The following is a 27304-nucleotide window of genomic DNA, read 5'->3' on the forward strand; positions in this document are numbered from 1 at the left end:
TTCCATAAGTCGCCATTGAGACTCCAAAACCGCTACTTCTGCCATTAGAATGCATGGACCTGTTTTCCAGCGACGACCAGCAGGTGGCGTCCGAGGAGGAGCGGCGGTTTCCCATTGTAAGTCAATGGGCTCATTGACTTCAATGGAGATTCCTCAACGCCGGCCTCGAGGAACAGGTTGGCAGCCATCCAAACCACAGACCGTAAAAGCGGATACAATGTCTTTTAAAAGAGTTTAATCACTACGGTCAAGTTCAACGACAATTGGCGTGGGAATCTTAAGTTCTAGGGCCCCTGGGAATAAAGTTCTTTTTGTCCCTAGCTCCTTGGAACCCCCACACACGATCCACACCGGGTCCAGGGATGAGACCCCCGTAAGGGGTCGAGCGGAGAAGGAGGGCCGCACCATTGAATCTAATGGCGGCGTGCGCCATGCATTGTCTATGGCGGCGCCGGCCATTGATTCCAATGGGGAAAAGCCGTGTGGCGAAAAAACGACTAAGTGTAAAATGCTGAAAAATGTACGTCCATATCTCCGGTTCTGGAATGACCAGATGGATGGGATTTGGGTGGCATGTAGCCAAGGTTCTGGCTTTAATGCATGCCCCTTCCCAGCCCCCTCAGACCAACCAGACGGAGTGTGGGCGAATGTAAAGATTTGTGGATTTTCTCATAGACTTCAATGGCGGCGGTTTCCCCATTGAAAGTCTATGGCGGGAAACTCCATTGACTACAACAGAGGAGTTGCTCCATTGAAACCCATGGCGGCGGAGCCCGTTGTTTTCAATGGGGATTTAGTGAAAAGCTGAGATTTATTTTTAGCGGAGATTTTTATAATAAAATATGAAACGGTTTATGTGGTATTTGTATAACTCCGGTTACGAAGGTCGTAGCGGGCTGAAACTTGGACCATATAGTGTACCACTTCCGGCATTAAGGTCTAGAAAGTTTGGACCCGCTGGACCTACCAGAACCGGGTATTTTAATGTGTAGGTATTAAAATGTATATGGGATTTTGGATCTGCTCTGAAAAATGCAGACTCCATCTGCTATGTTAAATAAGGCAGGAAGGGCATCCTGAGGAATTAACATAGCCCGGTGATCAAAAGCGAACTGTCCTGATTATTTATGCTAAGTGCAAGAACAAAGGGGCTGAGTGTTTTTAAGTGTCGGTCTTCACACTCCTTCAAAGAGATTTTTGCTAGACGGCTCGGCGCCTTGATTGTAAGAGAGGGGGTTGAAATGGTATTTAAACCAGAGTCAGCCCTTACTCATGTCTTCATGTATGGTCTGCATGATCTTCATGTATTGCTGTGATGCCAACATCTGAACCTGAATTATGGAAGAAATGGCCCATCCTGTATCCTGATGGCTTTCTTGTCCTAACCTTTAAGTGTCATATTTTGTCTGTTATTTGTATATCTCGTGTTTTCACCTTTTTCAAGGAATAAATTATATTTTATCATATCTAAGCCTCGTCCAGTTCAGCCCAGTTATATATTTGGTGTGTATTATTAATAGCCTGTCACAAACTAAACGAGGCTTAGATTTAATCAAATATAATTTATTCCTTAAAAAGGTGAACACAGCAATATAGTACAATTAACAGACAAGAAGGTAACACTTACTTAGGGTTGGGGAATGGAGAAGTATCAGCTAGCAATTCTCCAGCAATCCGGTGACATTCAAGATGGTATCGGAAGAAGAACTAAAAACTGTAGGGTTGACACAGTTTATATACCTGTGTAACCCTATTCTTAACATTGAATAAAGACTATTGGTGAACAATTATCTGTATCCAATCCCTAACGTGGAGACGCAGATTAACCCATGCCCCCCAGCTAATTAGCCCATGTGTACTTGGACTCTATGGGTAGCCCCATAATTAAATCAGGGGCAACGACCAGTCTACCAAATGAAGTATCTGCATTGTTTGTAGGTGTAGACATAACACTTACAAACCACTCAAGTTTGATTCTTCACCCTCGGGTAACAATTAAAGTGGCAGTCTGTTGATTAGTACTTGGTCTGTTGATTAGTACTTAGTGTAAACAATTAGGCAGTTAACTTTTGATCACAGTGCTTAGGCTCAATCAGCCGGCTGCCCTTCATGACCTATTAGCATAGCAGATGGAGTCTGCATTTTCAGGGCAGATCCAAAATACCATACATATACACTTTAATATCTACACATATTAATAAGTTCCATTCTGGTGGGCTCGGTGGGTTGAAATTTGCCAGTTTTTAATGCCTACAGTGACTCCACACATTGGCCAAATATCAACTCTCTGCGACCTCCAGAACTGGAGATACAGAAATGCACTTTAAAATATTAAAATACAGTATTATAATGAAACATGGGAACAGGGGAACATACATTTTCCTGACATGACAAGGTGTTAGCCACATTCCTGGACCGCAGTCCAGTTAACCCCTTGCCTCCCTGGTGAGGTCAGGGGGTAGCCATATGGGGTGCAACCCCTTTAATACTCGGCCAACCCCCCTCTCCCTCTACAGTTCCCAAGCGGCATTCTCGGGTCCGTTTTCTATTGGCTCCTGCAGACAGGGGAGGGGTTAGCATGGGGCACCTGTTTGTGATCACTGAATAGTACCTCTTCTAAAGCGGATGCTCTGTCACGCTCTGCTACTCCAAAATGTCTCTAGTTTGTTTCAATCTACTTATTGTATTCGGCAAAAAATTGACCGTACCATTTTAATTTTCCAGAGTTTTTAAAGCTACAGACCAAGCAATGTTTTTTTTTGTTTCTTTTTTTTTTAATTGGTTCTCTACTATGAGAAAATACTTGTAGCATTTATTTTATTTTAAACTCTAAATGACAGTTTTTATGTATTATAATATAACAAACACTTTTTGTTTTTATAAAGTCACTTCCCCTTCCTCTTCTGAGAATGGCTTTGACACACCCCTTTTTGAGCCCTGCCCTCTCTAGCAGTGCACCAATTGTATCTAGTGACTGCCTGGTCACATGATCTTCCCCACAGAACTTTGTCATATTAATATGCAAATGCATTCCACTGACTACAGAATACTCCTCTGCAGCCATTTAGTGAACCCCCTCGAGCCGAATCTTCGCTGGTCGATCACAGACGAACGCATCGATCGACAATTTAGCTGATTACTTATTGTATGGATTGTATTGTACATATTAAAGAGGGAATAAAAAAAATTAAACAGCAGTTTGAACTGCTTTAATTTGGATGTTTCAGTGAACCTTTGAAGTCTGAATAAAGTAATTTTAATCGTTACAAAGCAGGTGGTTTTTTTTTTTGTTGCTAAGTTTGCTTCATTAGAGGTTAATTATATGTTCAGATGCTAATTGAATAATGCTACCTTCCATTTTTACAGGTGCCACAATATAGCAGTGGGGGTGCGCTTATGTTTTGCGACATTTCTTCAGCATCAACAGGGTATTCTGTAAGAGGAGGGATTTCAAGATGCACAGTGAACTGTTGCATCTATTGGCCAAATAGTGAATACTAGTGTCTTTGGTCACTATTACTAATCGGAACAAATACATTTTTCTGCTCTTGGAGATCCCTTTGGGTGTGAAAATTAGAAACAAACAGCAGTGCTATTTGCTATTTTAACTACAGTGTTGGAGGAACAAGCAAAGTATTCAAAGTATTGTTGCCTCCAGCCTGAATGGGTTAGGTCGTATTTATTTATTTATTTAGTGTCCTATAGCTGAATAGAGGGGCTAAACCAGCTCCTCGGGGGATTTCAGATTCTGTAAAATGTTGGGTTATTTATTTATTTCCCCCCTACTCCTTTTGGTCTAGGTGATATCCATGGCCAGTACACGGATTTACTCCGGTTGTTTGAGTACGGTGGCTTTCCACCAGAAGCCAATTACCTCTTCTTGGGGGATTACGTGGACAGAGGAAAGCAGTCCTTGGAAACAATCTGTCTGCTGCTGGCATATAAAATCAAATACCCAGAGAACTTCTTCCTGCTGAGAGGGAACCATGAGTGCGCTAGCATCAACCGGATTTATGGCTTCTATGACGAATGTGAGTATAAAGCAACAAAGGAACTACACCTATTCAAATAGAAACTATTGTGCTTAATACACTATGAAACTGATGCTTTACTGTGTAAACAATGCATTTCAGAGAACATTGGCAACAGAAGGAGTACATTAGCCGAGCTTTAAGGACCTTCTCATGTTCCATTTTGAGGAAGGCTTGTATTCCGTGTATGTAACCAAAATGTGGTGTTCTCCATTTCACTTCTCATAAATCCATTCTTCCAATCTCTTAAAACTGCCCAACTTCAAAAGCATTTGATTTCTGGATTCTTATTCTCTACTTGGTCCACAAAGCATGACGGCCAGCTTTTGGTAATGTGTCCAACAAAATTGTAGTTGGTAGAATAAGGATTCCAGATAATGGAATATACCAATTGGGTTATTGATGCAGGAAAACACTGTACGGGAGAACTTGACAAAGTATGGCAAATTGTTAATTTCCTCCTGTCATTTTGAACACCCCTAGTGGGTATTCTGGGCCTCCCAGGTTGGGAAACCCTTCCCTAAATATATTTATGGCTTTTCTGCCCGCAGAGGTATTACAAATGCCTTTATTTTTTTTTATTTTAAAAGAATATGCTTTTATATTATACATATAGCCTCTTTATTCGACTTATCAAAATTTTGAAGATTTATAATAGATTCTGAATCCTTGGGAAACTGCTTAACCGCTTAAACCTAGAAAATAAGCAGATTTCCTATGGTGTGCTGCATTATAATAAAAGTCTATAAAGTTACAAGAACGATCTCTTGGTGGCCAATGGATTTGAATGTTCATTGCTTGTTGGAGAGCAGAGCAGGGATTAAGATCCACCTTAAAATTAAACGCCGCACTGTTATGATATTATGGGCTGTATTTATGAAGTAGTGCTAGTCCTTCTAGCCCAGGGGTCTGCAACCTCTCAATGAAGAGACATTTTATAAAAATGTATTTCTCCTATATTCCGAGAGCCGCAACACATGCATGAATATTACACCCCCACCAACACACTGTACACACACTAATGGGTACATACTGTAAGCAGTAACATATGACAAAATATGCGGGGGAATTAAATGCATCTCACAATGTCTCTTTCAGGTTTTTTTTCCAGTGTTTTTCTTGGCAAAACAGTGTCATCTACAAATACATACACTAGCCACCCAAAAAAACACCTACAGTACCCCCCTCAAATACACACTACCCCCGCTTACATGCATACACACACATGTACACACAAACATATATCTATATATATCTCTCTCGCCTCTCTCTCTATATATATATATATATATATATATATATATATATATATATATATATATATATATATATATATATATATATATATATATATATATATATATATACACACACACACACACACACACACACACACACACACACACACACACACACACACACACACACACACACACACACACACACACACACACACACACACACACACACACACACACACACACACACACACACACACACACTGCCGCCCACAACCCTCCCCTCCTCCCCCACACGATCCTGGAGGTGGCTGTGGGAGAGAGGCAGCAGCTTGGGGGTTGGCAACCTGTGAAGAGCCACAAGTAGGAGTGGAAAGAGCCGCATGCGGCTCAGGAGCTATAGGTTGCCGACCCCTGTTCTAGCCCGTTCAAGTAGGGTTGGAAGGTGTGTTCCAGCATTGGGAGGTGTCTGATTGAATAAAACCCCTTGGTTAATGTGCCACTCTTTAAATACTATCTGGTACTTGAAGAACCTTTCTTGTAAGAATTTGGAACTGATAACTGCATACCTGCATAGAATGCTGTTCTTTTGTCTCATGTTGGCTGCCAATACACGATCAACCAACAGGAGAATCCTTCACCATATTTGCAGTTTCCCTATTGTGTGGTAAGGTGGGGGAGAGGAAGGAAGTGAGTAGGTTTTTTTTTATTGTTTTTTTTATATTACTAAACAGTGCATTTTCCTCAAACCTAAGACTATTGTATTGTAATATTTTTAATATTGGTGGTGAGTTTTGTCCAGTGATGTGCCCAGAGCAGATTTAAAGGGCAACTTTGCGCTCCCACCACTTACCCTGCTGTGAATCTTTCTCCTGTCTCTAGGCAAACGGAGATTCAATATTAAACTCTGGAAAACTTTTACTGACTGCTTCAATTGCCTGCCTATTGCTGCAATCGTGGACGAAAAGATCTTCTGTTGCCATGGAGGTAGGTTGTGGAGCGATGTCTCTTAATGATACATAAAATGTAGTAACGTTCATAGTGTGCAGGGGTTTTCAGTGTAGTACATGTGAGCAGTAAATCCCAGTAGGCAGTGCATTGTGTGCAATAACACATTGGGGGTGTGCATTAATGCTGCACTCCCTCTTGGGCATTTTAACATAGTTTGAAATGTATCATTTTTATAGCTCCCAAGGTTTAATTATAGAAGGAATGTTTTAATTGTAAGGTTTTGCTGCTTTTGAACAATCTAGGTGACTGTTGAAGCATGACTGATACATTGAGACTTTTTTTTAAATTTTATTTTTGATTATAATTTCCATTAAATTACCAGACCAATATGCTAGCTACTCTTCACTCGTTAGCATGAGTTTCCATAAGCATTGCATTTGGTTACCAACAGTGTCGCCTAATTTGATGCATGCTTCCTTTCTCCCCACCCCGTTCCGTTAACATTTTTACCACTTCTGCATCTCCCAGTAGTGTTTCTTCCAAACAGTGTATCTATAGCCTCCTTTCCACCAGCTACCACATAGCACAGTGCCCCCTTTTTGGCGAAGAAAGTGTGACTCCTGTCGGATTGGCAGAGAAGAAGCCTAGTCAAGTGTCAGGGCTCTTAGCGTCCTACTGCATCCAGTGGACTATGTAAGTCCACATAAAATAACTAGTGCTATGAAAAGTGAGCATTTTAACACACTTGTATTGTATTAAAATGTTTTTGATTGAACCATGCCGATTTAATAGACCATCGTGATGTCTGTTACATTCATTTCTTTTCGGGGGGTTAGGGAGTCGTATCCTATACTTGGCATCAAATAGGTTTCATTTTTCTAACACTTGTGCCTCTTTTTGAATTAATAATCACGGCTCTAGTTTGTACTTGGTAGAAGTATACAGGCTGATTAAATCCCTTGCCCACAGAGCTTAAATAACATTTTTCGTACAATTTGATAATACATGATGTACATAAATACAAGTTATGGCTGTTACACTGTAACATTCCACTTCTGAGACACGTGCTGGCCTCACTGCTTTCCTGCTACATTTTGCAAACCGATTGTACTGTAGCTGCTGATAAACATTTGCCAAACGTGGCATTTCCATACCTACCCTTCACTGCACAGCACCAGTGCATTTTACATGTTTCACACCCTCTGTAAAATCCTTTTAACCTGTGCATGTTTGAGACACGGGAAACATGGGTTGGGTAGAAATGATCTCCATTAGGCAAGTAATGACCAAACACCCATTCTTTCAAGGCCACTTAGTTCTCGATGTCTATTAGTGCACAGTTTATAGTCACAATAGTGTGTGTCTGTGTGTCTGTGTGTCTGTGTGTCTGTGTGTCTGTGTGTCTGTGTGTCTGTGTGTCTGTGTGTCTGTGTGTCTGTGTGTCTGTGTGTCTGTTTTTTTCAGGAAAAAACCAACAGAGTGAATGTTTTTTTTATTTTTTATATTGGATTTATTTTTGCTTCCTATGTTTTCACTACTAGAACAATTGGAAGTTAGATAATTACCTCTTGGTCGCCTGTTTTGCCCATGTTACACTAATCACTTTAAAACATGTTAGATTGGTTTCTCTTCTGTTTAAATGTGAGTTTTCTTGCTTTATTGTTAAACAGAGTGTAAAACTAGACTGTGCTTTTCAGGGTAATTTAGTTAATCCAGGGCTCTGAAATGATAATTTCCGGAACTCCAGATTAGAACGTAAATACTGCAGGGTGGAAATCCTTGTCCTGATCATGTGTAGTCTGCGTGAGTAATGTTGGAAGCACATATTGTTATTATGGGGTCTATTTACTCTCCCAGCTGCAGAACTAGTGCAAAAATGCTCCTATACTTAAGAAAAGGAAACCCATTGAGTGCAATTGATGCTTTACTTTTGGATCTGGTGCAATTCGTTTATACTTTCAGTGCCCCAGGTTTGCAAGAGGGAGACTTGAGTTAGTAGACCAAAATGCGTTTAAGCGTTTGGTTAAAGAAGGTGGTGACAGAAAAAACAAAGCACATTTTACCAATATTTGTAATCTCTTCATTGAGGACATTCACGATTACAAGTTAAGTTCAGTCTTAAATCTTCAAATGTGTGGCATGCATCCATTTGAGATTAAATGAAGGGATTTTCTTTTCTTGTGCCACATACTCCTCCTCCTGGATTATAGTGTAATGCTACGCAAATCCTTTTAGTTTTTGGAAGAGGAGACGAAAGAACGGGTGGTTGCCTTGTATTGTATGTCTTTATTTATATAGCGCCATTAATGTACATAGCGCTTCACAGTAGTAATACACGTGGTAATCAAATAAATAACAGATAATATAAATAACAGACCATGGGAATAAGTGCTTTAGACATAAAAGTAACATTAAGGAAGAGGAGTCCCTGCCCCGAGGAGCTTACAGTCTAATTGGTAGGTAGGGAGAACGTACAGAGACAGTAGGAGGGAGTTCTGGTAAGTGCGTCTGCAGGGGGCCAAGCTTTATGTATCATGTGTTCAGAATATCCACAGTGCTATTCATATGCTTCTTTAAGCAAGTGTGTCTTAAGTTGGGTCTTGTGTAAAAGAACTTCTGCCACAAAGATGCCTTTAAGAAAATGCTTGGTTGTGAAAAAGTTGCACTAAAATCTTTAATCCTATAGTGAATATTTGAACAGTCTGCATTGAAGGTGTAGGCAAATGTGTTTATTACACACTTCCACAATTTTGGTTCTTGACAAAACTGCCCATTTTCAGCCTGTCCTATTTACATTTCAAGAGTTGGTTACTACGCATTTTAGCACCGGTATTCAGCTTGAAATAGCCAATCACACTGACCAAAGACATGAAATACAAGTACGGCGTGTTAAATATTTATTCAGCCAGTAAAAGAACATTGTTCACAATGCACTCACACACTTGGTAATTGGAAGGCTTGTGCTATGGGTTTTGTTACCCAGGGGCGTGTGATGACCACACGTGATGACCAAGAAAGTTATAGCCTTGAGTGTTTGGGACAGAACATGTCTGGCAGGTTCAGAAAGTACAGCCCTTTGTTTAGCAAGGGTTGGATTTTATGTCCACTGCCTGCCATAAAATACTGTCACTGACAAAATGCTCCTTAGAATAAAGTCTTTCATAGCAGCTGGAGCATCATGTTGACCAACTGTCACCATAACATCAGTCTCCACAGCTATGATGAAGCGATACATTTCCAAATGGAGAAGACACTTGAGAAAGTAGTAAAGAGAATCCCATCAGTGCTATTTCGGAAGGTTGGCAACCAATTTAATTTCAGACAGAAGCATCTTTAAGATTCAGTGAGGCTTTCCACCTGGCTTTGTCAATGGCAGGCAAGTGGGCTTCCTTTTTTTTTTTTTTTTTTTTTTTTTTTTTTTTCCTTCGTCCCTTTCCCCCCCCCCAATAGCAGATTCATCTTCCATGAACAAGCTGTACCATTTTGAAGGTCAACTACTGTTTGTGGAAAAGGTTGGTTATCATAATGGAGAGCTTCAGGGGAAGAGTGTTTTCCTAGCCCAAGAGATAAGATGAAGCAGGCTTAACGGGGGCCTACTGTGCAGAATGAAAGATCTACTGCAAGAGATGAGCATTATGGAGAGGCCAGGGCAATCTTTCGTGGTCCCTCGTTCAGATGCTCAGGCAGATCTGCATGAGAAGTCATATCGTGTTGGGTTGGAGGCAAAATCCACGAATTCCGAGACGTGTGGACTTTGTCAATTACAGATTCCTGGGTACTCTGGAAAATCTACAATGGCTATTTTGAGGAATTCAAGACGTTGCCCAGAAGCAATTTTTTTGATATCCAGAATTCCAAGGAACAAGGAGGCTGCTTTGTACTTGAAAGAGAGTACGTAAATTTTTTATTAAAACTAGGCAATAAAACTGGTTCCCTTGCATCAAAGTTTCCGGGATTCTATTCAGTCATGTTTCTGGTAAAAAAAAAATAGAACGGCACATTGAGTGGTCTTGTATCTCCAGTGAATCAACTATTTTTCTTGCGTTTAACGCCGTCCCTAAATTACGAAGATTGGATTGACTCAGGGTGCCTATTTTCACATCCTGATAGCCAGCACTTATTAAAGATGTCTAAGATTGATCATAGGCCAATCATTATCCATTCTCGGTACTCCTGTTCTGTTCTGTCTTGCAACATCACTAAGAGCCTTTGAAAAAACCTTAGTGACTTTGGTTGCTGAGCTAAGGAGGGAGGACATTGAGAGATTCCATTATCTTAATTATATTGTTTATTTAAAAAAAAAAAAAAAAAAATAGCATGACACAAGTCTTTGTCACCTTGCAAGAGTACTGGCATTTTTAGAACTCTATGGATGGTAAACTAATGAGTCCCATGTTACCTCTTAAAATCTATGGTTCTAAGGTGTTCAATTCCAAATACCAAGGCAAGAAGTCACCCTTCCCCCACGACAAGACAAATCCTGATTTTAACAGGCTTAAGGTTATCAAACGGTCTACCGGCTCTGCACTGTATGAAGTCGATCAGCATTCTATCTTCCACCATACAGGTCGTCAAATGGATAAGATGGCACATTTGATTGTTCCAAGTAAATTTACTTTTGTCAATGGGACAAGACACCCACTTCAGATAATGTGACTTCTAGAATACGTAACACATAAAAGAAAGGGGCGCAAGAAAAAACCCAGAATCAATATAAGTAACTTTATGTATTCAATATTAAAAAATGATGTGTTAACAGCACATGATATAACAAGGCTATTTGCAAAAATGGCACCTATCCCCCATAACCCCTTCCTTAAGATGAAACAAATTACCTCAGCCGTTGAAGCTATTTGCTATTTGCACCAAACCGATCCCGGTTGGAGACTGATGTCCATCAGTAACAGTTTCACCTGGGCTATTCTATTTTCTCGCAGACCATAATCGGCATGTTACAGGATCAACGATGGAAATTACAACTGTCTGTAGTTTATCTCACGGGAACCAATTTATCACCCCGAACCAGAGTTGGGTTTTGTCGGCCTGGAGCTTAAGCATAGCTTGCTACAGGTTTTTTTTTTGGTTTGTTTTTTTTTTAGTTATTTTACTTTGGATAAACCTCTGCAAGGAAAGGTGTGGCGTTTAAATCCATCGCATCAATTTTAGAATTTTTACAGAGAGCTCTTGATTTGAGACTGTGCTGAAACTTGGCCTTTTTAGGAACTGGCACTCTGTTTTACTGGAGAAAGCAATTTGCCACTCTGGAGCTGATAACACATTGTTTTTCAAGCTATACGTAGTCTAAAGCTACAAATTCAAGTACCCCTCCCCATGGGCTCTACCTCTGGTTTTGGAAGCCCTCAATCTTAGTTTGAAACACTCCAACAAACTTCTCTCGTGAACCTAACTTGGAAGACCGCTCTAGTGCTAGCACAGAAGTCAGCTCGTAGAATTGGTGAACTACAAGTTTGGTCAATAAAAGAACCATTTCTGATATTCCATCAGGACAAAGTAGGTCTTAGGCCAGTGCTCCAATGTTTGTTTATTTTTTGTTTAAATTCTAAAACAATTTAACTTTGTCCAAATCCATTAAATACTGTGGGGCACCTGTTACATTCCTTATGTGATTGGATGTCAAACTCTGCTTGTTCAGAACAGTTCAGGAACTCTGGTCCGCCACCTCCAACTGCTACTTTCACTTGATTGTTTCAGACGTCAAGGATTGCGCTGTACAAGGGAGGTGGGCTCCAGAAGGTTTTAAGAGCCCATTCCACAAGATCCATGGTCGCATCATGGGCAGCGGAAGGTCAAGCTTCTCCTGTAGTTATACAGGGAAGCAGTATGGACGCCTATTAATACCTCCATTAATTTTCATCATTTAGATGTTTGTCTACAGCGGATGCAGGCTTTGGTTGGAAAGTTCTCCAGGCTGTTGCACATTACAAAATTAAACGTATGCAGCATCAATCGGTTGTCTTATTTACCCCTCTGAATTTGGTACTGTTTGGGCACTTCCCTTTGGTTCCCACTGCCATGGATATGCCCAGGAGGGACTTTTTCACTAATTTACCATAGTTTTCCATGGCAGTGCACACCAATCTCTCGGCTTTAAGTTATGGACGTATTAACATGTATATTTATATTTTTCATCTTAAGAACTACAAGATTACCTGTAGAGGGGAGGTTTGGCTATTTATAGGAACTCCTACAGGTAGAATTATTATTTTTTTTGTCCTATCCCAGTTAGAAGGCAGCAGGCTTGAGCACGTGAAAGGGCATAAAGGCTTACATTAATGAGACAATGCTATCTGTGATTTTATAGGCGCAGTATTACATCTTTGTAAATAAGCTTTTATATAGATCATTTTTGCATGGTCTGTTTTTTTTTTTGTTTTTTTTTTTATTGCAAAGGAGAAATCCAGGTTTCCTACACAACACACGTTTACGAAAGCACCACGGTCTTTAATGTTTACCTTGACATTCAATGTCTGGGAGTTGTAGTATATATTAAGAGTGTCATCTTTTTCTGTTTGAGGATAGATTGTTCATAAAACCACTACCCTTTTTGTTTTGTTTTTATCATATTATGCAGCTTGTCACAGAACAGATGTTGAAATGCGGGTTACTTTAATACAATACAAGGGGCTGGCGTACTAATGATGAAAATAAACATTGTAAGCTTCTGCTAAACTTTTTTACTTTCACACTGTATTGTTTATTGTTGGACCACTTTCCTTGTAAAGTCTTAAACTTTGAAAAACATTATACATGTTGGGTCATTTATAGACCGTGTGCTGCTCTGGGATGTCACTTATGAATAATAACATGGAAATAAACATAAAATATAGACAGAATTAAAGAAGGCTTGTGTCTGCATGAGAATGAGTGAGTGGTTTGCTGGCATATTTCACCATGACAAAATAGCAGGCAGTCAATTGACTGTTATCCCAACCCTGCTGTAAATAAACACTCACCCATGAAATGACCCAGGCTCTTGTTAGGCTTGTTCTATAGTAGGTGCGAGCACGTGTGCTATTTTTTTAATTAAAGACACGTTATGTAAGCATAAATTATTTATTAACATTGTACATGCATACATTACTGCGGCGGTAGCGGCGCGGAAACTTACTTCGCAATCTTCCCCCTTGTTGGCCGGCTCCACGCTCACTGCCGTGCGCGCATCCCTAGTAAAGGACGGCTGGCTTTCCACAGCCAACTAAGTGCTGCGCGCGCCCAATATATTACGGCCTTACCCAGCGAGATATGATCCATGGAAGCAAGCCCTAGCAAACCAAGGCTCTTCAATGATTGGTTTAAACAGGTGATACAACCCCATGGGTGTTTCTATACTTATCTTTTAGTGTTGCCATTTTTTATTAGCTTGCATCTGAAGGCGCCAAAGTGTCTTGCTAAGCAAACTATACACGTAATATACATACTGTAAAGCAGGCCTGTACAACTCGTAAAGTGAGAACGGCCGAACTGCTCCAAGGAAAAAAAATTTGGGCCGCACAGGTAAAAATCATCATCATCATCCCTTGCACCTCATCTCTCCTCCTGCACCTCTCATCATTCTCATATATCTCCCCCAGCATCTCACATCCTCATATCTCCACCAGCACCCCTCACTACCAACCTTTGCGATACTCCCCATCTATCTCTCATACCCCCATCTCTCCCCCTCACCCACACACATAATACTCCCCCTCCACATCAAACACACAATAACCCCCTGCACACCACACACACCCCTCTCCCCCTGCACCTCACATCCCTCTCCCCCTGCACCTCACATCCCTCTCCCCCTGCACCTCACATCCCTCTCCCCCTGCACCTCACATCCCTCTCCCCCTGCACCTCACATCCCTCTCCCCCTGCACCTCACATCCCTCTCCCCCTGCACCTCACATCCCTCTCCCCCTGCACCTCACATCCCTCTCCCCCTGCACCTCACATCCCTCTCCCCCCGCACCTCACATCCCTCTCCCCCCGCACCTCACATCCCTCTCCCCCCGCACCTCACATCCCTCTCCCCCCGCACCTCACATCCCTCTCCCCCCGCACCTCACATCCCTCTCCCTCCTTGCACCTCACATCCCTCTCCCTCCTTGCACCTCACATCCCTCTCCCTCCTTGCACCTCACATCCCTCTCCCCCCTTGCACCTCCAATGACCCTCTTTCCCCCCCTCCCCAGCACCTCCCCTTCCGGCGGCAGAGCAGGCAAAACAGCACGCTCGCAAGCTGCAGGCACAGGAAGTGCCACACGCATAGAGTGTGATGTCCTGAGAGCAGGAGCAGGCTCGAGGGGGAGAGCGGGCTCCCGGGAGCGGTGAAAGCGGTCTCGTGGGGGGGAAAGCGGGCTCGGGAGGGAGAAGGGCGGGGAAAGCCGCCGCCGTGTGCCGCACAATGAGTGCAGGAGGGCCACATGCGGCCCACGGGCCTGCTGTAAAGCTTAGTCTTTAAATAAAATAAACAAAATTATCCAGTCCGAACACTACAGATCTTATGGTGTAGTGGTGTATTCACAAAGATTAACACTTGGTACATTTATTTATATGAGAGAGATGCAGTTTAGACTAATTTAATACCAAGTGTTGTGTATTTTGCCTTCACTTTTAAACTTAAAATATTTTTTATTTTTTTTGTCATGCAATTAAAGGCATTCAAGATTGCCTCCATATATAACAGTAGCAAGTATTAATTCCGTCACACAAACTGCACTTGTATTACTGAGGTTGCACTTCTTGTCCATTTTTATTTGGTGAGGGATTGATATTGGTGTCGTCCTCCCTCTTTACCATCAACGTACAGTCTTATTCCAAAGATCAGGATGTGCGCATAGCTGGTATTTCTTCCTTTGCACCCACTTGTATACCCACCCGGCACAGAGATTTGGTCGCGGTCTAACACCTTCGCTGCCAGACAAGCAATGCATATGCAGCAATGATGTTGGTTACAGCGGGTGGAAGTTTGATTCCTGCAGTGGTTATGGTTTTTATTGGAGCTCTTCATCAGTCCTGATGGCAAATGATTCCCTTTAACACCTGAGCCTGCTGAGGGTTCTTGATTAACCTGACCAACATACATTTTGTGACTCTCAAATGATATTTACACGTGTTTTTTTTCTTTCTTTTTACTTGCATACCTACAGGTCTGTCACCAGATCTGCAGTCCATGGAGCAAATCCGCAGAATCATGCGGCCAACAGATGTTCCTGACACTGGTAAGCTGAGCTACTTGCTGGTCCTGTAAATGTACTTTGTCCCTACTCTGAGGCGGCCACAAGCTCATTTCTGCTCATTGATCTTTAAAGGTGTGGCCCTAAAGAGGACCAAATTAAATGAATGGCAGTGATTTGGTTGATGGGTTTGAATTAACAAAATTATGTCTTTAAAAAAGCAATCTAGTGTAGGTATTTGAAAATGTTCTTAAGTTTTTCTGGCAATATTTGTAAATCTTGTAACCAGATCGTGGGTGTTAGACAAATCTATCTCAATAAGGCAAAGGGCAGGGTGTGATTGTCTTGTTCTGAGGGTTGTAAATGAATACAGTGGAAATGTCAAGATTTAAACGGTTTTTATTTATAATGTGCATATCACTGTTCGATTTAAAACCAGCTGTTGGTTTTTTGGGACTACAACTTTAAGATGGCATAGTTGTAATAAGAAATGAATAGCATTGTGCGTGTAGATCAAGAAAATATCTGCCCTCTCCCTTTACACAATCTGACATCTCGTAATTGCTCACACCATCACTTGGCCCCTTCAATGCCAGATGCATTGTAGAAATGTTGTAACATGAAGGCATTGATCAAGTTAGTTTTAACCTCACACTTAACCCAAGTAGTAGAGGATTACTAGAACAATTGATGTGCGGGTGGGTGCAATACTAAAAACTTGGCAGCAAATGGGTTTGTTCTGTTGAACACAAGTTGCACAACCCTTCGTCCAAATGTACTTCCTGTACGATCAGTTTTATAGCAATGATACCAGTTGAAAGTTGTAATAGTTGGTGCCTAGTTTTGAGAAACACGTTTTCTTGTTTATCTTACTTTTTAAAACCGAGATATATGTATACATTTTGTTTACCCCGACAGGTCAGGTTTTAAGACCATCTCTGCTTCCACACAGGTGGCTCAATCGAAATGACTGTTCCCTGTGCTGAAGCTGAGAGGTCCTTAACCTGACTTGTTGGGGGAACTTGAGGACTGGAGTTGTGATCCACTGCGTTGGATATAACGCAGCTGGGGTCCCATTCATAAGCTGTGACCTGCAGAGTTAATCATGTTTTCAGGACTTCTAATGGTGGAGGGGGGTGGACGCTCCTGTAGTTGACATTTAAATGTGGGAGTCCTGGATAAAACGAGGTTGTGCACCACTGGTGTAGGTAGGAGACCTGGTTCCGGTTGTATTAACAAAAAATAGCCTGGATTAATTGCGGCTTTGAGTACTACTAATGCATTCTGTGGTTATATTGACCAATGTATGAAAAGTCTCTTCCGGGAGAAAAAATTAACAAGATCCATGTATTCATTGTATTCATGATATCCTAGGTGTTTTGCCATGGTAGTATACTCCATGGGAAAACACCCACCTCTCCCTCTCCAGCAGGTATAACAGGAAACTCCACCTGCCCACCTGCAGTCATTTTGGTCCCTACCTGTGGTTGGAGATGCAGGTTTTTTTTTTAGGTTCCCAGCCCTTCTCCCTGTTTTTGTTGAGGTGGGAGTGACGCCCCCCTCCACCCTATTCTGATGTCACACCCTTGTGTTCTGTGGAGAGTAGGTACGGCATGTTTCCAAATTGCTGTCCTGGCAGGAGGAGACGCTCGACAGTCTTGCACTAGTGGACACGCACACACCCTGTGGCCATCCACAGGGCACGCACATGCATAACCAAGGAACAGGAAGTCCATTGCAACAATACAAAATGCTTCATTGCTTAGATCAAACGGTATCTGCATAGGTGTACAGGTCCTTGGGTGTTTATTTTCATAAGCCTGTTTATGCTAGTCTGTATATGGTCTACTGTATAGTTTGGGCAAGTTGCTGCGTGACTTGGGTCTTTTGTTCCCACTGATGTGGCTTACAGTATTACCATGTATTTTCAGTTGCTTCGGCCCCTCAGTTGGCACTTTTTAGCACGGTTAAGATACCAGTGTTGGGTCAAACTTTTTTTTTTTTTCTTTCCAATTTTGATTGTTTATGGAGTTTTTGTGTACTGTATTGTCTCGGATCTGACACGGGTGTTTCCTGATGAATTCATTACTCCCTCATTGGTATCCCATAGCGTCACACATGGCAGGCAGTGTCCTAGCTTACATACCGTTTGTTTGAACTTTTGCTCCTGACAAGGATTCCTAGTCACCAACTATACTATGCCTAATGAGCGAGATGTCCAGCAGACGGCACATCTAGAGGATTCTAAACAGTCTAGTGCCGCCAAGTCTCTGGGTAGACAAAAGAAAGCATCCCCAGAGTCCCAGCCAGGACCAATTTGCTCTGCATATGTGCTAAAGATGGCTGGAAATTTTCAGTTATCTTGGTTTGAGTTCTATTGAGCACGCATTGAACCATCTGTGAACCTTGCCATCCAGTCTACAGAAATAAATCCTCTAGGCTCTCCAATTAAATCCTGTGGTCCATCATAATCAAATGCTGTAAAGAGGTCGAAGGACGCGGATCGAACAGTCCCTTCCTGTCTCGTTACCAAAAGATAATTACGCACTCGAACCAGAGCTGTTTTCAGTGCTGGGCCGTCTTCTGAATCCTGTCTGGAAATGGGTGTTCAATATCATGGTTAGAAAGAATGGTTTCCAGTTGGGTTGCTCCTAATTTCTCAATAACCTTCTCTATGCAAGGTAAGATTCGATTCTTGTCTGTAATTAGCCGTGCAGTCCGGAAAGATCCCCCGTCTGCAAAGAGCATTGGACTGTTTTTTTGCAAATACTGGGGCAATTACAGTAACCGTCTGTAAGGAGTGTGAGCCTGGATCCAAATTGTAGGTAGTGGGGCACAACCCGTGGATAGTTTGCACAATGTCTTCCATATTCAGATGGTCTAAGCTAGTCCATGAAGCCAGAGATCCTGCATTCACATGCCTTGAACCCTCACACACATAAGACAGGACTTTTGGAATCTCGTCCCATGTGGATGATACCTTACCAGAGGAGAGTGCAAAGTCGTCACAACGTGACTAGGGGAAAGCTACACCAGATTGCATACATGTTGACTTTTCCACAATGCTGAAGAGTTGAGCTGGCTGCCATAAGCTCTTGTAACATGAACTCAGATTTAAATTTAGGCTGCTTATTCAAGACCTCTGCCAGTGTTGTTGAAGCCTGCAACTACTTTTCAATTCCCCAATACACCACCACTCCTCTTAGTTCGACCCTAATAAGGGGAGAGGGCGTACATCAACAGGAGTTACTGGTATCCAGTATCAATTGCATTTGAGGCACTTTTTAGACCAGTGTTTTTCAACACAGATTCCTAGAAGCCCTTGGGTTCCACTGGCATCCTTTTTAAATGCTCCCTGCAATTTTCAGGTAATTTGAAAATTGGACCAGGGATGTACAGTCTTTCACCCCTACGCCCTTCCTCCCAGAATGTATAAAATGATTACTGATGATCTCCAAAATTAAGGTCTTTAATATTGGAGTGCTTGATTTGCATTTGTTTACCATTACTTTTTAATTTTGGAACATCAAGCCAAAACTGGTTGTAATTATAGCACACAAGCATTCAGCCAAAGACTTCTAGCAAAGTCTTCTTAAGCCACAGTGGAGATGTAGCAGAAAAAGGCAAACAGAAGTTCATGTTCCAAATATTGCCATTAACTTGTGTGTAGCAATATATTGAAGCAACTCTTATTGGGATGTTAATGTATAATGTTCATGGTTGAGCTTCGGTAGCTGCTAAAGCCATATTCAGGATCTGTATATCTGTACTGTATATCTGTTTTAAGGTTTTTAGTGGGGTTTTTTTTTTTTTTTTTTAAACAAACTTCTGGGGATGGTTTCAGAAGGGATCTCTAATCAGTGGCGGGACAGCAGGTGTAATGCAACAGCCCTTTCCCTGGTGTACAAATAGAAAAAACAAATAAGTGCGCACTAAAATATATACTTAATACAAAGTGTGAATTGTGATGTCAATTTAAATCAAAAAAACACACCCCACCATGTGGAAAAGGTAAATAAATATATACCAATGTAGATGAGCGTCTGCTGCTGTGTAAAGGGTAGCCCAAGACCCTAGAATCTAGTAACAAAAAAACAAACAAAGCGCACAACACTCATCGTGAAAAATGTAATAAACTATGTTTTTATATATATATATATATATATATTAGTGTTTCAAGGTTATGCGTACATCAAGGTAGATTAATCAAGCATAGAGCCACAGAGTGGCAGTTACCAGCGTCTGCAACCAGGAACCACCAGAGCTTCACTCTCCTTTCCACCTTCTGTGACGTCAGAGCGCCCGCTGTTACTCAAAGCAGAGCGGGCGCTCTGACGTCACAGAAGGGCCCGCGGGACCACGCCGTCACGCTGCCTGACTGATCAACACTTAGGTCTGCAGAGGAACCTGTGTACTACTTGCGAGCAAAGGACAACCACTCCCCAGGATCCACTAAGCGCATTGACGCTATTTACAGGACATTGAGACTGTGGTAGAGTCATCAATTATCTGGCATTTCACCTACCTGTAGGTGTAAAGGAGAGTGAAGCTCTGGTGGTTCCTGGTTGCAGACGCTGGTAACTGCCACTCTGTGGCTCTATGCTTGATTAATCTACCTTGATGTACGCATAACCTTGAAACACCTTATATATAAACATAGTTTATTACATTTTTAAAGATGAGTGTTGTGCGCTTTGTTTTTTTTCTTTCCCTGGTGTGCATGAACTATGCAAGAGCCCAAAAATCATTCACTGGGGCTGTAATGTCTCTAGCAAAACTTGACATTGCTCTGTCGCTTCACACTCCGGCTGTGAAGGGGTCGACTCAGCAGTTCTTTGTGACCATTTTTATTTATTCTTTTCATCATAGTGCGAGGGCGCGGGCGGTTGCAGAGGCCCTGCGCTCTTCCCCAAAGCATTTAATATAAATGCCGGGGGATAGCGCAAGGCCTCTGCAACTCAACTTGCTGAAATTCAGAGGCTTTGTGTGGTGCGTCGCTGTGGCTTCGTGACGTCACATGACCCTGCGGCATCATTTGACGCTGGCAAAAAAGGTATGGGGGGGAGCAGGCAGTGGGGCGCAGCTCTAAGTTTGCCCACCCCTGTTAGAGCACCCCATTTGTCCTGTAGTTGCTGCATCAAGGGACGTTAGGGAAGATATCAGTTTTGTGCTGTAGCTTTTTATGCAGTAGAGCCCAGTAACCTTGCTACAAGTAAACAAAATCAAAGTTTTGAGTGGCTATGCAGGATTTTTTTTTTAACCTGTTCTTGCAAAACAAATTCCCATCTGATACTGTGTTTATCTGGCTAATGCTGGCTTGATCACTTAAAAAAAAAAAAAAAAAAAAAAAAGCCAAAGCACTTGGGCCTCACCAGAAATTAGATATTTGAAAGACTTTCCAAAATATTTAGGCACCGATCGCCCACATTAAAGTGTCTATTTTCAGTGTAAAAGTCTAAAAATAAATCTGCAGCAAGCTAGAAATATAGAATTTATTTTTTCTTCTACAATGCAGTTTTGGCAATTTATATGGGATAGACAAATATTTCCCCTTGCTGTTCTAAAGATTGCATTGACTGTTTGCAAATCAGTAACCCAGAATAACACCTTTTTTTTTAAATTGGCATATAAACACATTGAACTGACTCTTGGGCGGGATTTTCTCCTTTGTGTGCTGTCATGGTTTGTAGCTGGCTAAATGGGATTGCACCTTCTTTGTACACGAGAGCTCTAGTGACCAGGGGTTGGAGGGAAGAAAGGCTTGAGCAGATCATAGGGAGTGGTATAGTGTGACTAACGCTGAGATATAGAAGGTGCAGAAAGAGTGGATAGCCTTGAACGAGATGAGAATTGTGTAGTGAATGCGGAGTTTAATATAGGGCCTATAACCGTTTTAAGGAGATGTGCAGACAGCTTGAGAGCAAGGTTATCCTCTCGGCAGCATTTTGAATAGACTGCAGGATGGAAAGCTACAAGGCCAGTTTGACGCTTGCAGTAGTCCAGACGGGGGAGAATTAAGATCCGCATTATTTTGCAGTAGAAAAACTAAAGGTCGTATCTTTGCCATTTTTAAGGAGAGCGAGAATCGGCAACATTTGGAGATGGCGTTAATGTGCGGGGAGAACAGAAGAGACACATTAAATGAGTCCTTCCCAGCAGGCCTGGCAAACTGGATTGATTGTAGTGTTAACTGATGGTAATGGGCTAGTGGGATTACGAGCAGCTCAGTCAACCTATTGAGTTTGAGGCGTCTAGCTGCCATCTAAGATGGGATTGACATGAGACCGTTCGAGACCTGGGGCTGTTCTGCAAATGGGGTTTAATGAGAATAGATGCGGTTGTCTGCATTTAGCTAATACATGAAGCTACATAAATTTCACCAAGGTACAGACAGGTGACTTCACTGAGCCTTGCGTTTATACCTACAGAGCGCAACGGAGGAAGAAGTTCATTTGTCTACCCCATGAGTGGACCACTCTTGCATTGCTCTGGCTTTTTTCAACTTAAGATTTTTTTATTGGAGTTACATGTTCATACATTGTATCACAGACCAATGTGTCATCCCCACTCACATTTTTTATAACATACAACAACAACCTTCCATCCGAAACTGAAATGCAAGCTACTACAAACCAGACAATACAAACAAGACATACCAGACAAGGGATCCGGGGGAGGGAATTGCTCTGGCTTTTAACTTGTGGTGGTTTCTTCAGTTTGCACCATTTCCCATACACACAGATGATTAGTATGGGTGCTGGTAGCAATACGATGTGTACCTCCCTCATTACCGCAGTGGTGCTGGAACAGATTACTGGTTAATCGGATTGATGCATTACTTTGCAGATTCCTACGCATTCCACATCGGATGACCATTAAAGCAGCGTTGAGGTTAAGCCATTCAGTTCTGGATGTTTTTGCCCAGTTCAAATACTGTGCGACTTTAAAAAAAAAAAAAAAAAAAAAAAAAAGAGGCTCGGTTGCTGCTTTTACTCTGAGTGCCAGGGTGTCTGCGGCGAGTGCCAAGACCCCCTCCTGCACAGTGCTGTCATGTGACAGTGGCAGCCCCTGACCCAGAAAGGGAGGAGTCCTCTGCAGTTTCCCTTCACTTCAATGTCCTCCATGGGAACATAGGATGTGATCTACGCTATAAGATCTCTCGGAACTGACTTAGCCCCTGTCATGAGGCACCCAAAGGGTTAATTTAAGTGCCTGAGCATGGATTCTGTCCATCACTTTTTCTTGGTGCCGATAATGCAAAAAAGTAAACGCTTGAAGGAAGTTTATTATCATAATGAACAAGAGGTATTTTAGGTTTCTAACCATTTCTTACCCCTGTCACTGCTGAGGGCCAGCAACCGGTTACAAAGCGATGTGTGGCTTGCCTCGGGTACAGAAGGGTTACTCCCCTTCTATTTGCAGATTAGGTGACGCCGTAATCGCTCTGAGGAGCGGTCACGGATTGGCAATTCACAAAGTGGCAGCGACCCTCTGCTGTGGCCCCTCCAGCAACTACAGGGTTAAGGAGATGATTTTTTTTTAAAAAGTGCACCTTAAAGTATTTAATTGGTTTGTAAACATGCTGATTTGAGACATGGGAGTTGTTTGATTTCCTCTAGCTAATCCCTTTTGTGTGTGATCAGTGCTGAAATGGCATTTGCACAGGTAATGCCCCCCTCTCTCTCTCTCCTTATCTTTTACTGGCCTCTCAGAGGGACATGATAAACAAGAGGGGTTGATTGAAGAGCCCTCCCCCACCCAGGGTCCCAGATAAAAAATCCTTCTTGGTTTCCTGAGAAACCAAAAGTTTGGTTAAACAAGTATTGCATTTGTTTAAGGAAGACTATATGAAGTGTTTTGTTTTTTTAATTAAATAGTTTAATTTTGGGGAGGTCAACTAACAGGACAAGTGCAGACAAGATTTTCACTTGGCGTGAAAAGATACTTTCTATAAAAGTAAAAAATCTGTGTAATATGGCAGTCATAAGTTTATAGGGGTCATGTTAAAATGGATTTGAAGCAAAAGTGACACTGCGCTCCATTTGTATGTCATTTCCCAGAATCCCTTGCTGCAGTGGAAGCACTGCATGCTGGGAGATAATGGGAAAAGCAGGGTTGCAGACCTGTCTGAGACATGTAAATGTGCCCACAAGTAACTTTTAATTTGATACAAATAAAATCCCTAGAAAACGTAGCGCTCCTCCTGTGTTTGCAGAGTCATGTCCAGAGAATCCATTTGAAGCTTCACAGATGACTGAAGCCTGTAAACAGGCTGCAGGTTCCTGAATATTGGAATCCATTGAGCGATGCAGTGACATTACACAGGCTGGCAGGACGCCTGCCAACGCTTCAGAGCGCAGGCTATAAATAGAAACATAAAAGGCTCTGCATTGAAATTCAAGGAGGCCCATCGCTGGCTCAGATAGAAGGGTGGCAGAGTCTTGTCATCTCACCGACCAGGTTGAAACTTGTTTAGGTCCCATGCTGAGTATTTTTAATGGTATATAAAATACAAATATTTCTGCTGTACCCAAAAAGAACTTTCAAGATCTGCTGAAATTGTCCCATAGCTATTAAGGAACCTGATTGTGAAGTAGTCTTAACATGTCATGACGTACCTTTCTATGCCTTCTACAAGCATGCTTACCTTTTCTCACCCGTTAACATTCCAGGTACCTAGTTTAGCATTTTTATCAGGTAAGACTTAAGCCTAAAATATAGTTTGAAGCAACAATATTTGTGCAGCTTGCAAAATACATCTGACAAGGTGTTAAAGCAGCAATACTACTTTCCGTCCCTTTTATATTTGTTTTTTAAAAAAAAAATGTAATACAGCTTTGAAGCAGGGGGTCTCCGGCGCTCAACCCCATTTATTTCTGCTCCGGGGAGCCCCTGTGTTCAGAGAAACTTTCGAAGGGAGTGCCGGTATCTCTGCAGTATGCTGTCGTTTTCCGCTTCCTAGTCACGTGGGCCAATAGGAAGCCGCACCAGACGACGTCACGGCTTCCTATTGGCCCGCAGGGCCCGCGAGCTTTGGAAAGCGGCTAGAGTGAACCCTGGAGGGGCTACCAGCACCCACTACGGAGGTAAGTATCTCTGGAAGCAGGGGTCCCTGAAATGAATGTGGCTCAGCTCCAGAGACCACCCCCTGCTTCAATCCTGTGTGAACAAAAGTGGAAGAGGAAAAAACTGCGTGGGTTGCCTCTTTAAGAGTTGAATAAATACGTCACTAATCTTATACTACAGAACTGATTTATTAAAAACACTTCCTATGTTTTGCTGTTTTAATCTCCATGTATTGGGTAAAATAGTTGAGAGCAGCAGTCTTGCTAATACACATATATTCTCTAGCCTCTGTTTTATGGTTCTAGATCGGGAGGGGGTAACTCCGGTCTTCAGGGGCCACAAACAGGTCAGGTTTTCATGATATCTCTGCTTCAGCACAGGTGGCTGTCGCTGACTGAGCCACCTGTGCTGAAACAGTGATCTCCTGACAACTCGCCCCGTTTAGTGGCCTTTGAGGACTGGAGTTGGCCACCCCTGATTTAACCGCTTGAAATATTAATTCTGTTAGGTTAAATTGTAGCTCAGCCCGGAGGACTGCGGTTTTAAATATGTCCTACATCCTTATGCAGTTTTCCATTTAGCAAGAGTAATGTAATAAGAGCATTCTGCGTCTGCTAAATGTAGATTGAAGATGCATTACTACTTCATGATGTGCAGTATAAATGAGCTTTGAGTGAATATATTCAAACCAGCGAAAGCATCTTGTACATAAACACTCAGCGTCCCCATTGTCTCAGATTTTCCGAGACACTGTTACATGGGGCAGGCTCTGTCTTGCTATTCATTACACAGTTATAGAGCAAGTGGGAAACACCGGATCATTCTTGTAGGCATGGAGAACATCCTGCACGCTAGGTATTTTAAGTTCAGTTTTCTGTAAAACAAATGCATTGTGTACGATTTGTATGTACAGTACTGTGCTATAGGTCTCTCCAGTAGCAAAGACAAAGTATTATTATTTTAACACCTTTTTTGTCAAATGGCAGAAACACATTGTGAACCCATGGCGTTTAGACCCATCTGGCAGTAATGGAGTTAAAGTACCCGTTCTCCTCAAATTGTCAGGCAGGGAGATGACAGCTGGCTAAGCACTTTGTTTTGTTTTCTACAATATAAACTGGATAAATGTCCCTTGTTCTGGCAGACAGCTTTACATTAGATTGAGCCAAATCACACAGATCTCTGCCAGGCACTCAACCAACTGCATTCCCAGCATGGTCCGCAAGTACAAGCCCATCACTGTCCTCCGAGAGCCACGTTGTACTGCAGTTTTACATAACTGTACATCGGGGGGAGGGAGAAGGAGAGGATTTACATCTGACTGGTACGTGTGGTTGTGAGGTCTGTGCTATAGCTCAGTTGAGGTACATGTATGACGTGGTTTGTGCAGGACTGCAAAATTCCACACTTCTGATGCATGCATCGCTGTCCTCTGAACAGCTTCTAATAGCAATCCTGTAATCCTTTAACCAGTTCTCTTCCGCTGGGTCCTGTCTCCCGGAAAAGGTTTGCAAGTACAGTCTAATGTTTTTCATTTTTTAGATTTGAAACTAGGTGATTAAAAAAAATGAAACACAGATGGGTTTTTTTGTTATGTTTTTGGGGTTTTTTTTGTTTGTTTTAAATGGTGTCAGTAAAACTCCTCTTCGATTTATACAATGTTTCCAGAATAGATTCTCAAACATTCTCTCCCTTATTCTGTCTGCATACTTAATAAATATCTACACATTTAGGGGGGGCGAGGGCAAGGGAAGAGAGAGCTCACTAGACTACCTTATAAGGTGAGCGTTTGAAGGTTTTAATTTACAACAGGAACTCAGATTGGGGTTGATAAAGTTTTCCGAATTGATTAATCGGGGGTTAGGTTTTTTTCCCTTTAATAAAATCTGACCTGAGTTTTACTCCTTAAAAAGCACTGTCATTTGTTAACTTTTTAGTCTTTTGGAACTGAATACACACAACACACACACACATTGTACATATACATACATGTGTGCATACATACGTATGTGTGTACATATACACACACATATATCTATCTCTACATAGTTACACACTTGCCTACATAGTTACACACTTGCCTACATAGTTACACACTCGCCTACGTGTGTGTGTGTTTATGCAACTCAATGCCATTTTTAATGGCTTTTAATGCATCCCTTGATTTGTATAGCAGGTTTTAGCACACCTCCCAAGCAGTGTAAGATCTTTGCAACACTTTACTGTTTGTGATCATTTGTTGCCAATATTCCCAGCAGTTTGAGCTGTAAACTGGATCAATAGATAATGTTACCTTGGTAGTATAAGGATACATTGTAGCTGCTGAGTTACACTGACTGAAGCAGCCATTATGTTGGACACACAATCAGGATTGTTACACATAACATGAACACCAAACGATTGCCAGTTTAGGTAAGAATGTAGAATTGTACATTGTCACACGCTTTACATATATAAATAAGAAGAAACAAAGCAGAATGTAGTGTTGCTGCTTTAATGTGGCTGCTTGTATAAGGTTAACAGCTCCCTGTGTCCATCCTTAACCTCAATCTATGGCAACAGCTCCCTGTGTCCATCCTTAACCTCAATCTATGGCAACAGCTCCCTGTGTCCATCCTTAACCTCAATCTATGGCAACAGCTCCCTGTGTCCATCCTTAACCTCAATCTATGGCAACAGCTCCCTGTGTCCATCCTTAACCTCAATCTAGGGCAACAGCTCCCTGTGTCCATCCTTAACCTCAATCTAGGGCAACAGCTCCCTGTGTCCATCCTTAACCTCAATCTAGGGCAACAGCTCCCTGTGTCCATCCTTAACCTCAATCTAGGGCAACAGATCC

At 42.0% G+C, this 27304-nt stretch overlaps 1 protein-coding gene across 1 annotated transcript in view; it reads left to right on the forward strand.

The window, feature by feature from the left end:
- The window catches only part of PPP1CB (protein phosphatase 1 catalytic subunit beta), an 89149-nt gene that overhangs the window by 49819 nt on the left and 12026 nt on the right, over window positions 1–27304 (forward strand). Inside the window, exons 3-5 of the mRNA XM_075595414.1 lie at window positions 3801–4031; window positions 6152–6256; window positions 15373–15444. Of these exons, the coding sequence (XP_075451529.1) occupies window positions 3801–4031; window positions 6152–6256; window positions 15373–15444 (408 nt within the window). The remainder of the gene's footprint in view (window positions 1–3800; window positions 4032–6151; window positions 6257–15372; window positions 15445–27304) is intronic.

Source organism: Ascaphus truei, chromosome 4 (assembly GCF_040206685.1).
Source record: "Ascaphus truei isolate aAscTru1 chromosome 4, aAscTru1.hap1, whole genome shotgun sequence".
Classification (NCBI taxonomy): Eukaryota; Metazoa; Chordata; class Amphibia; order Anura; family Ascaphidae; genus Ascaphus; species Ascaphus truei.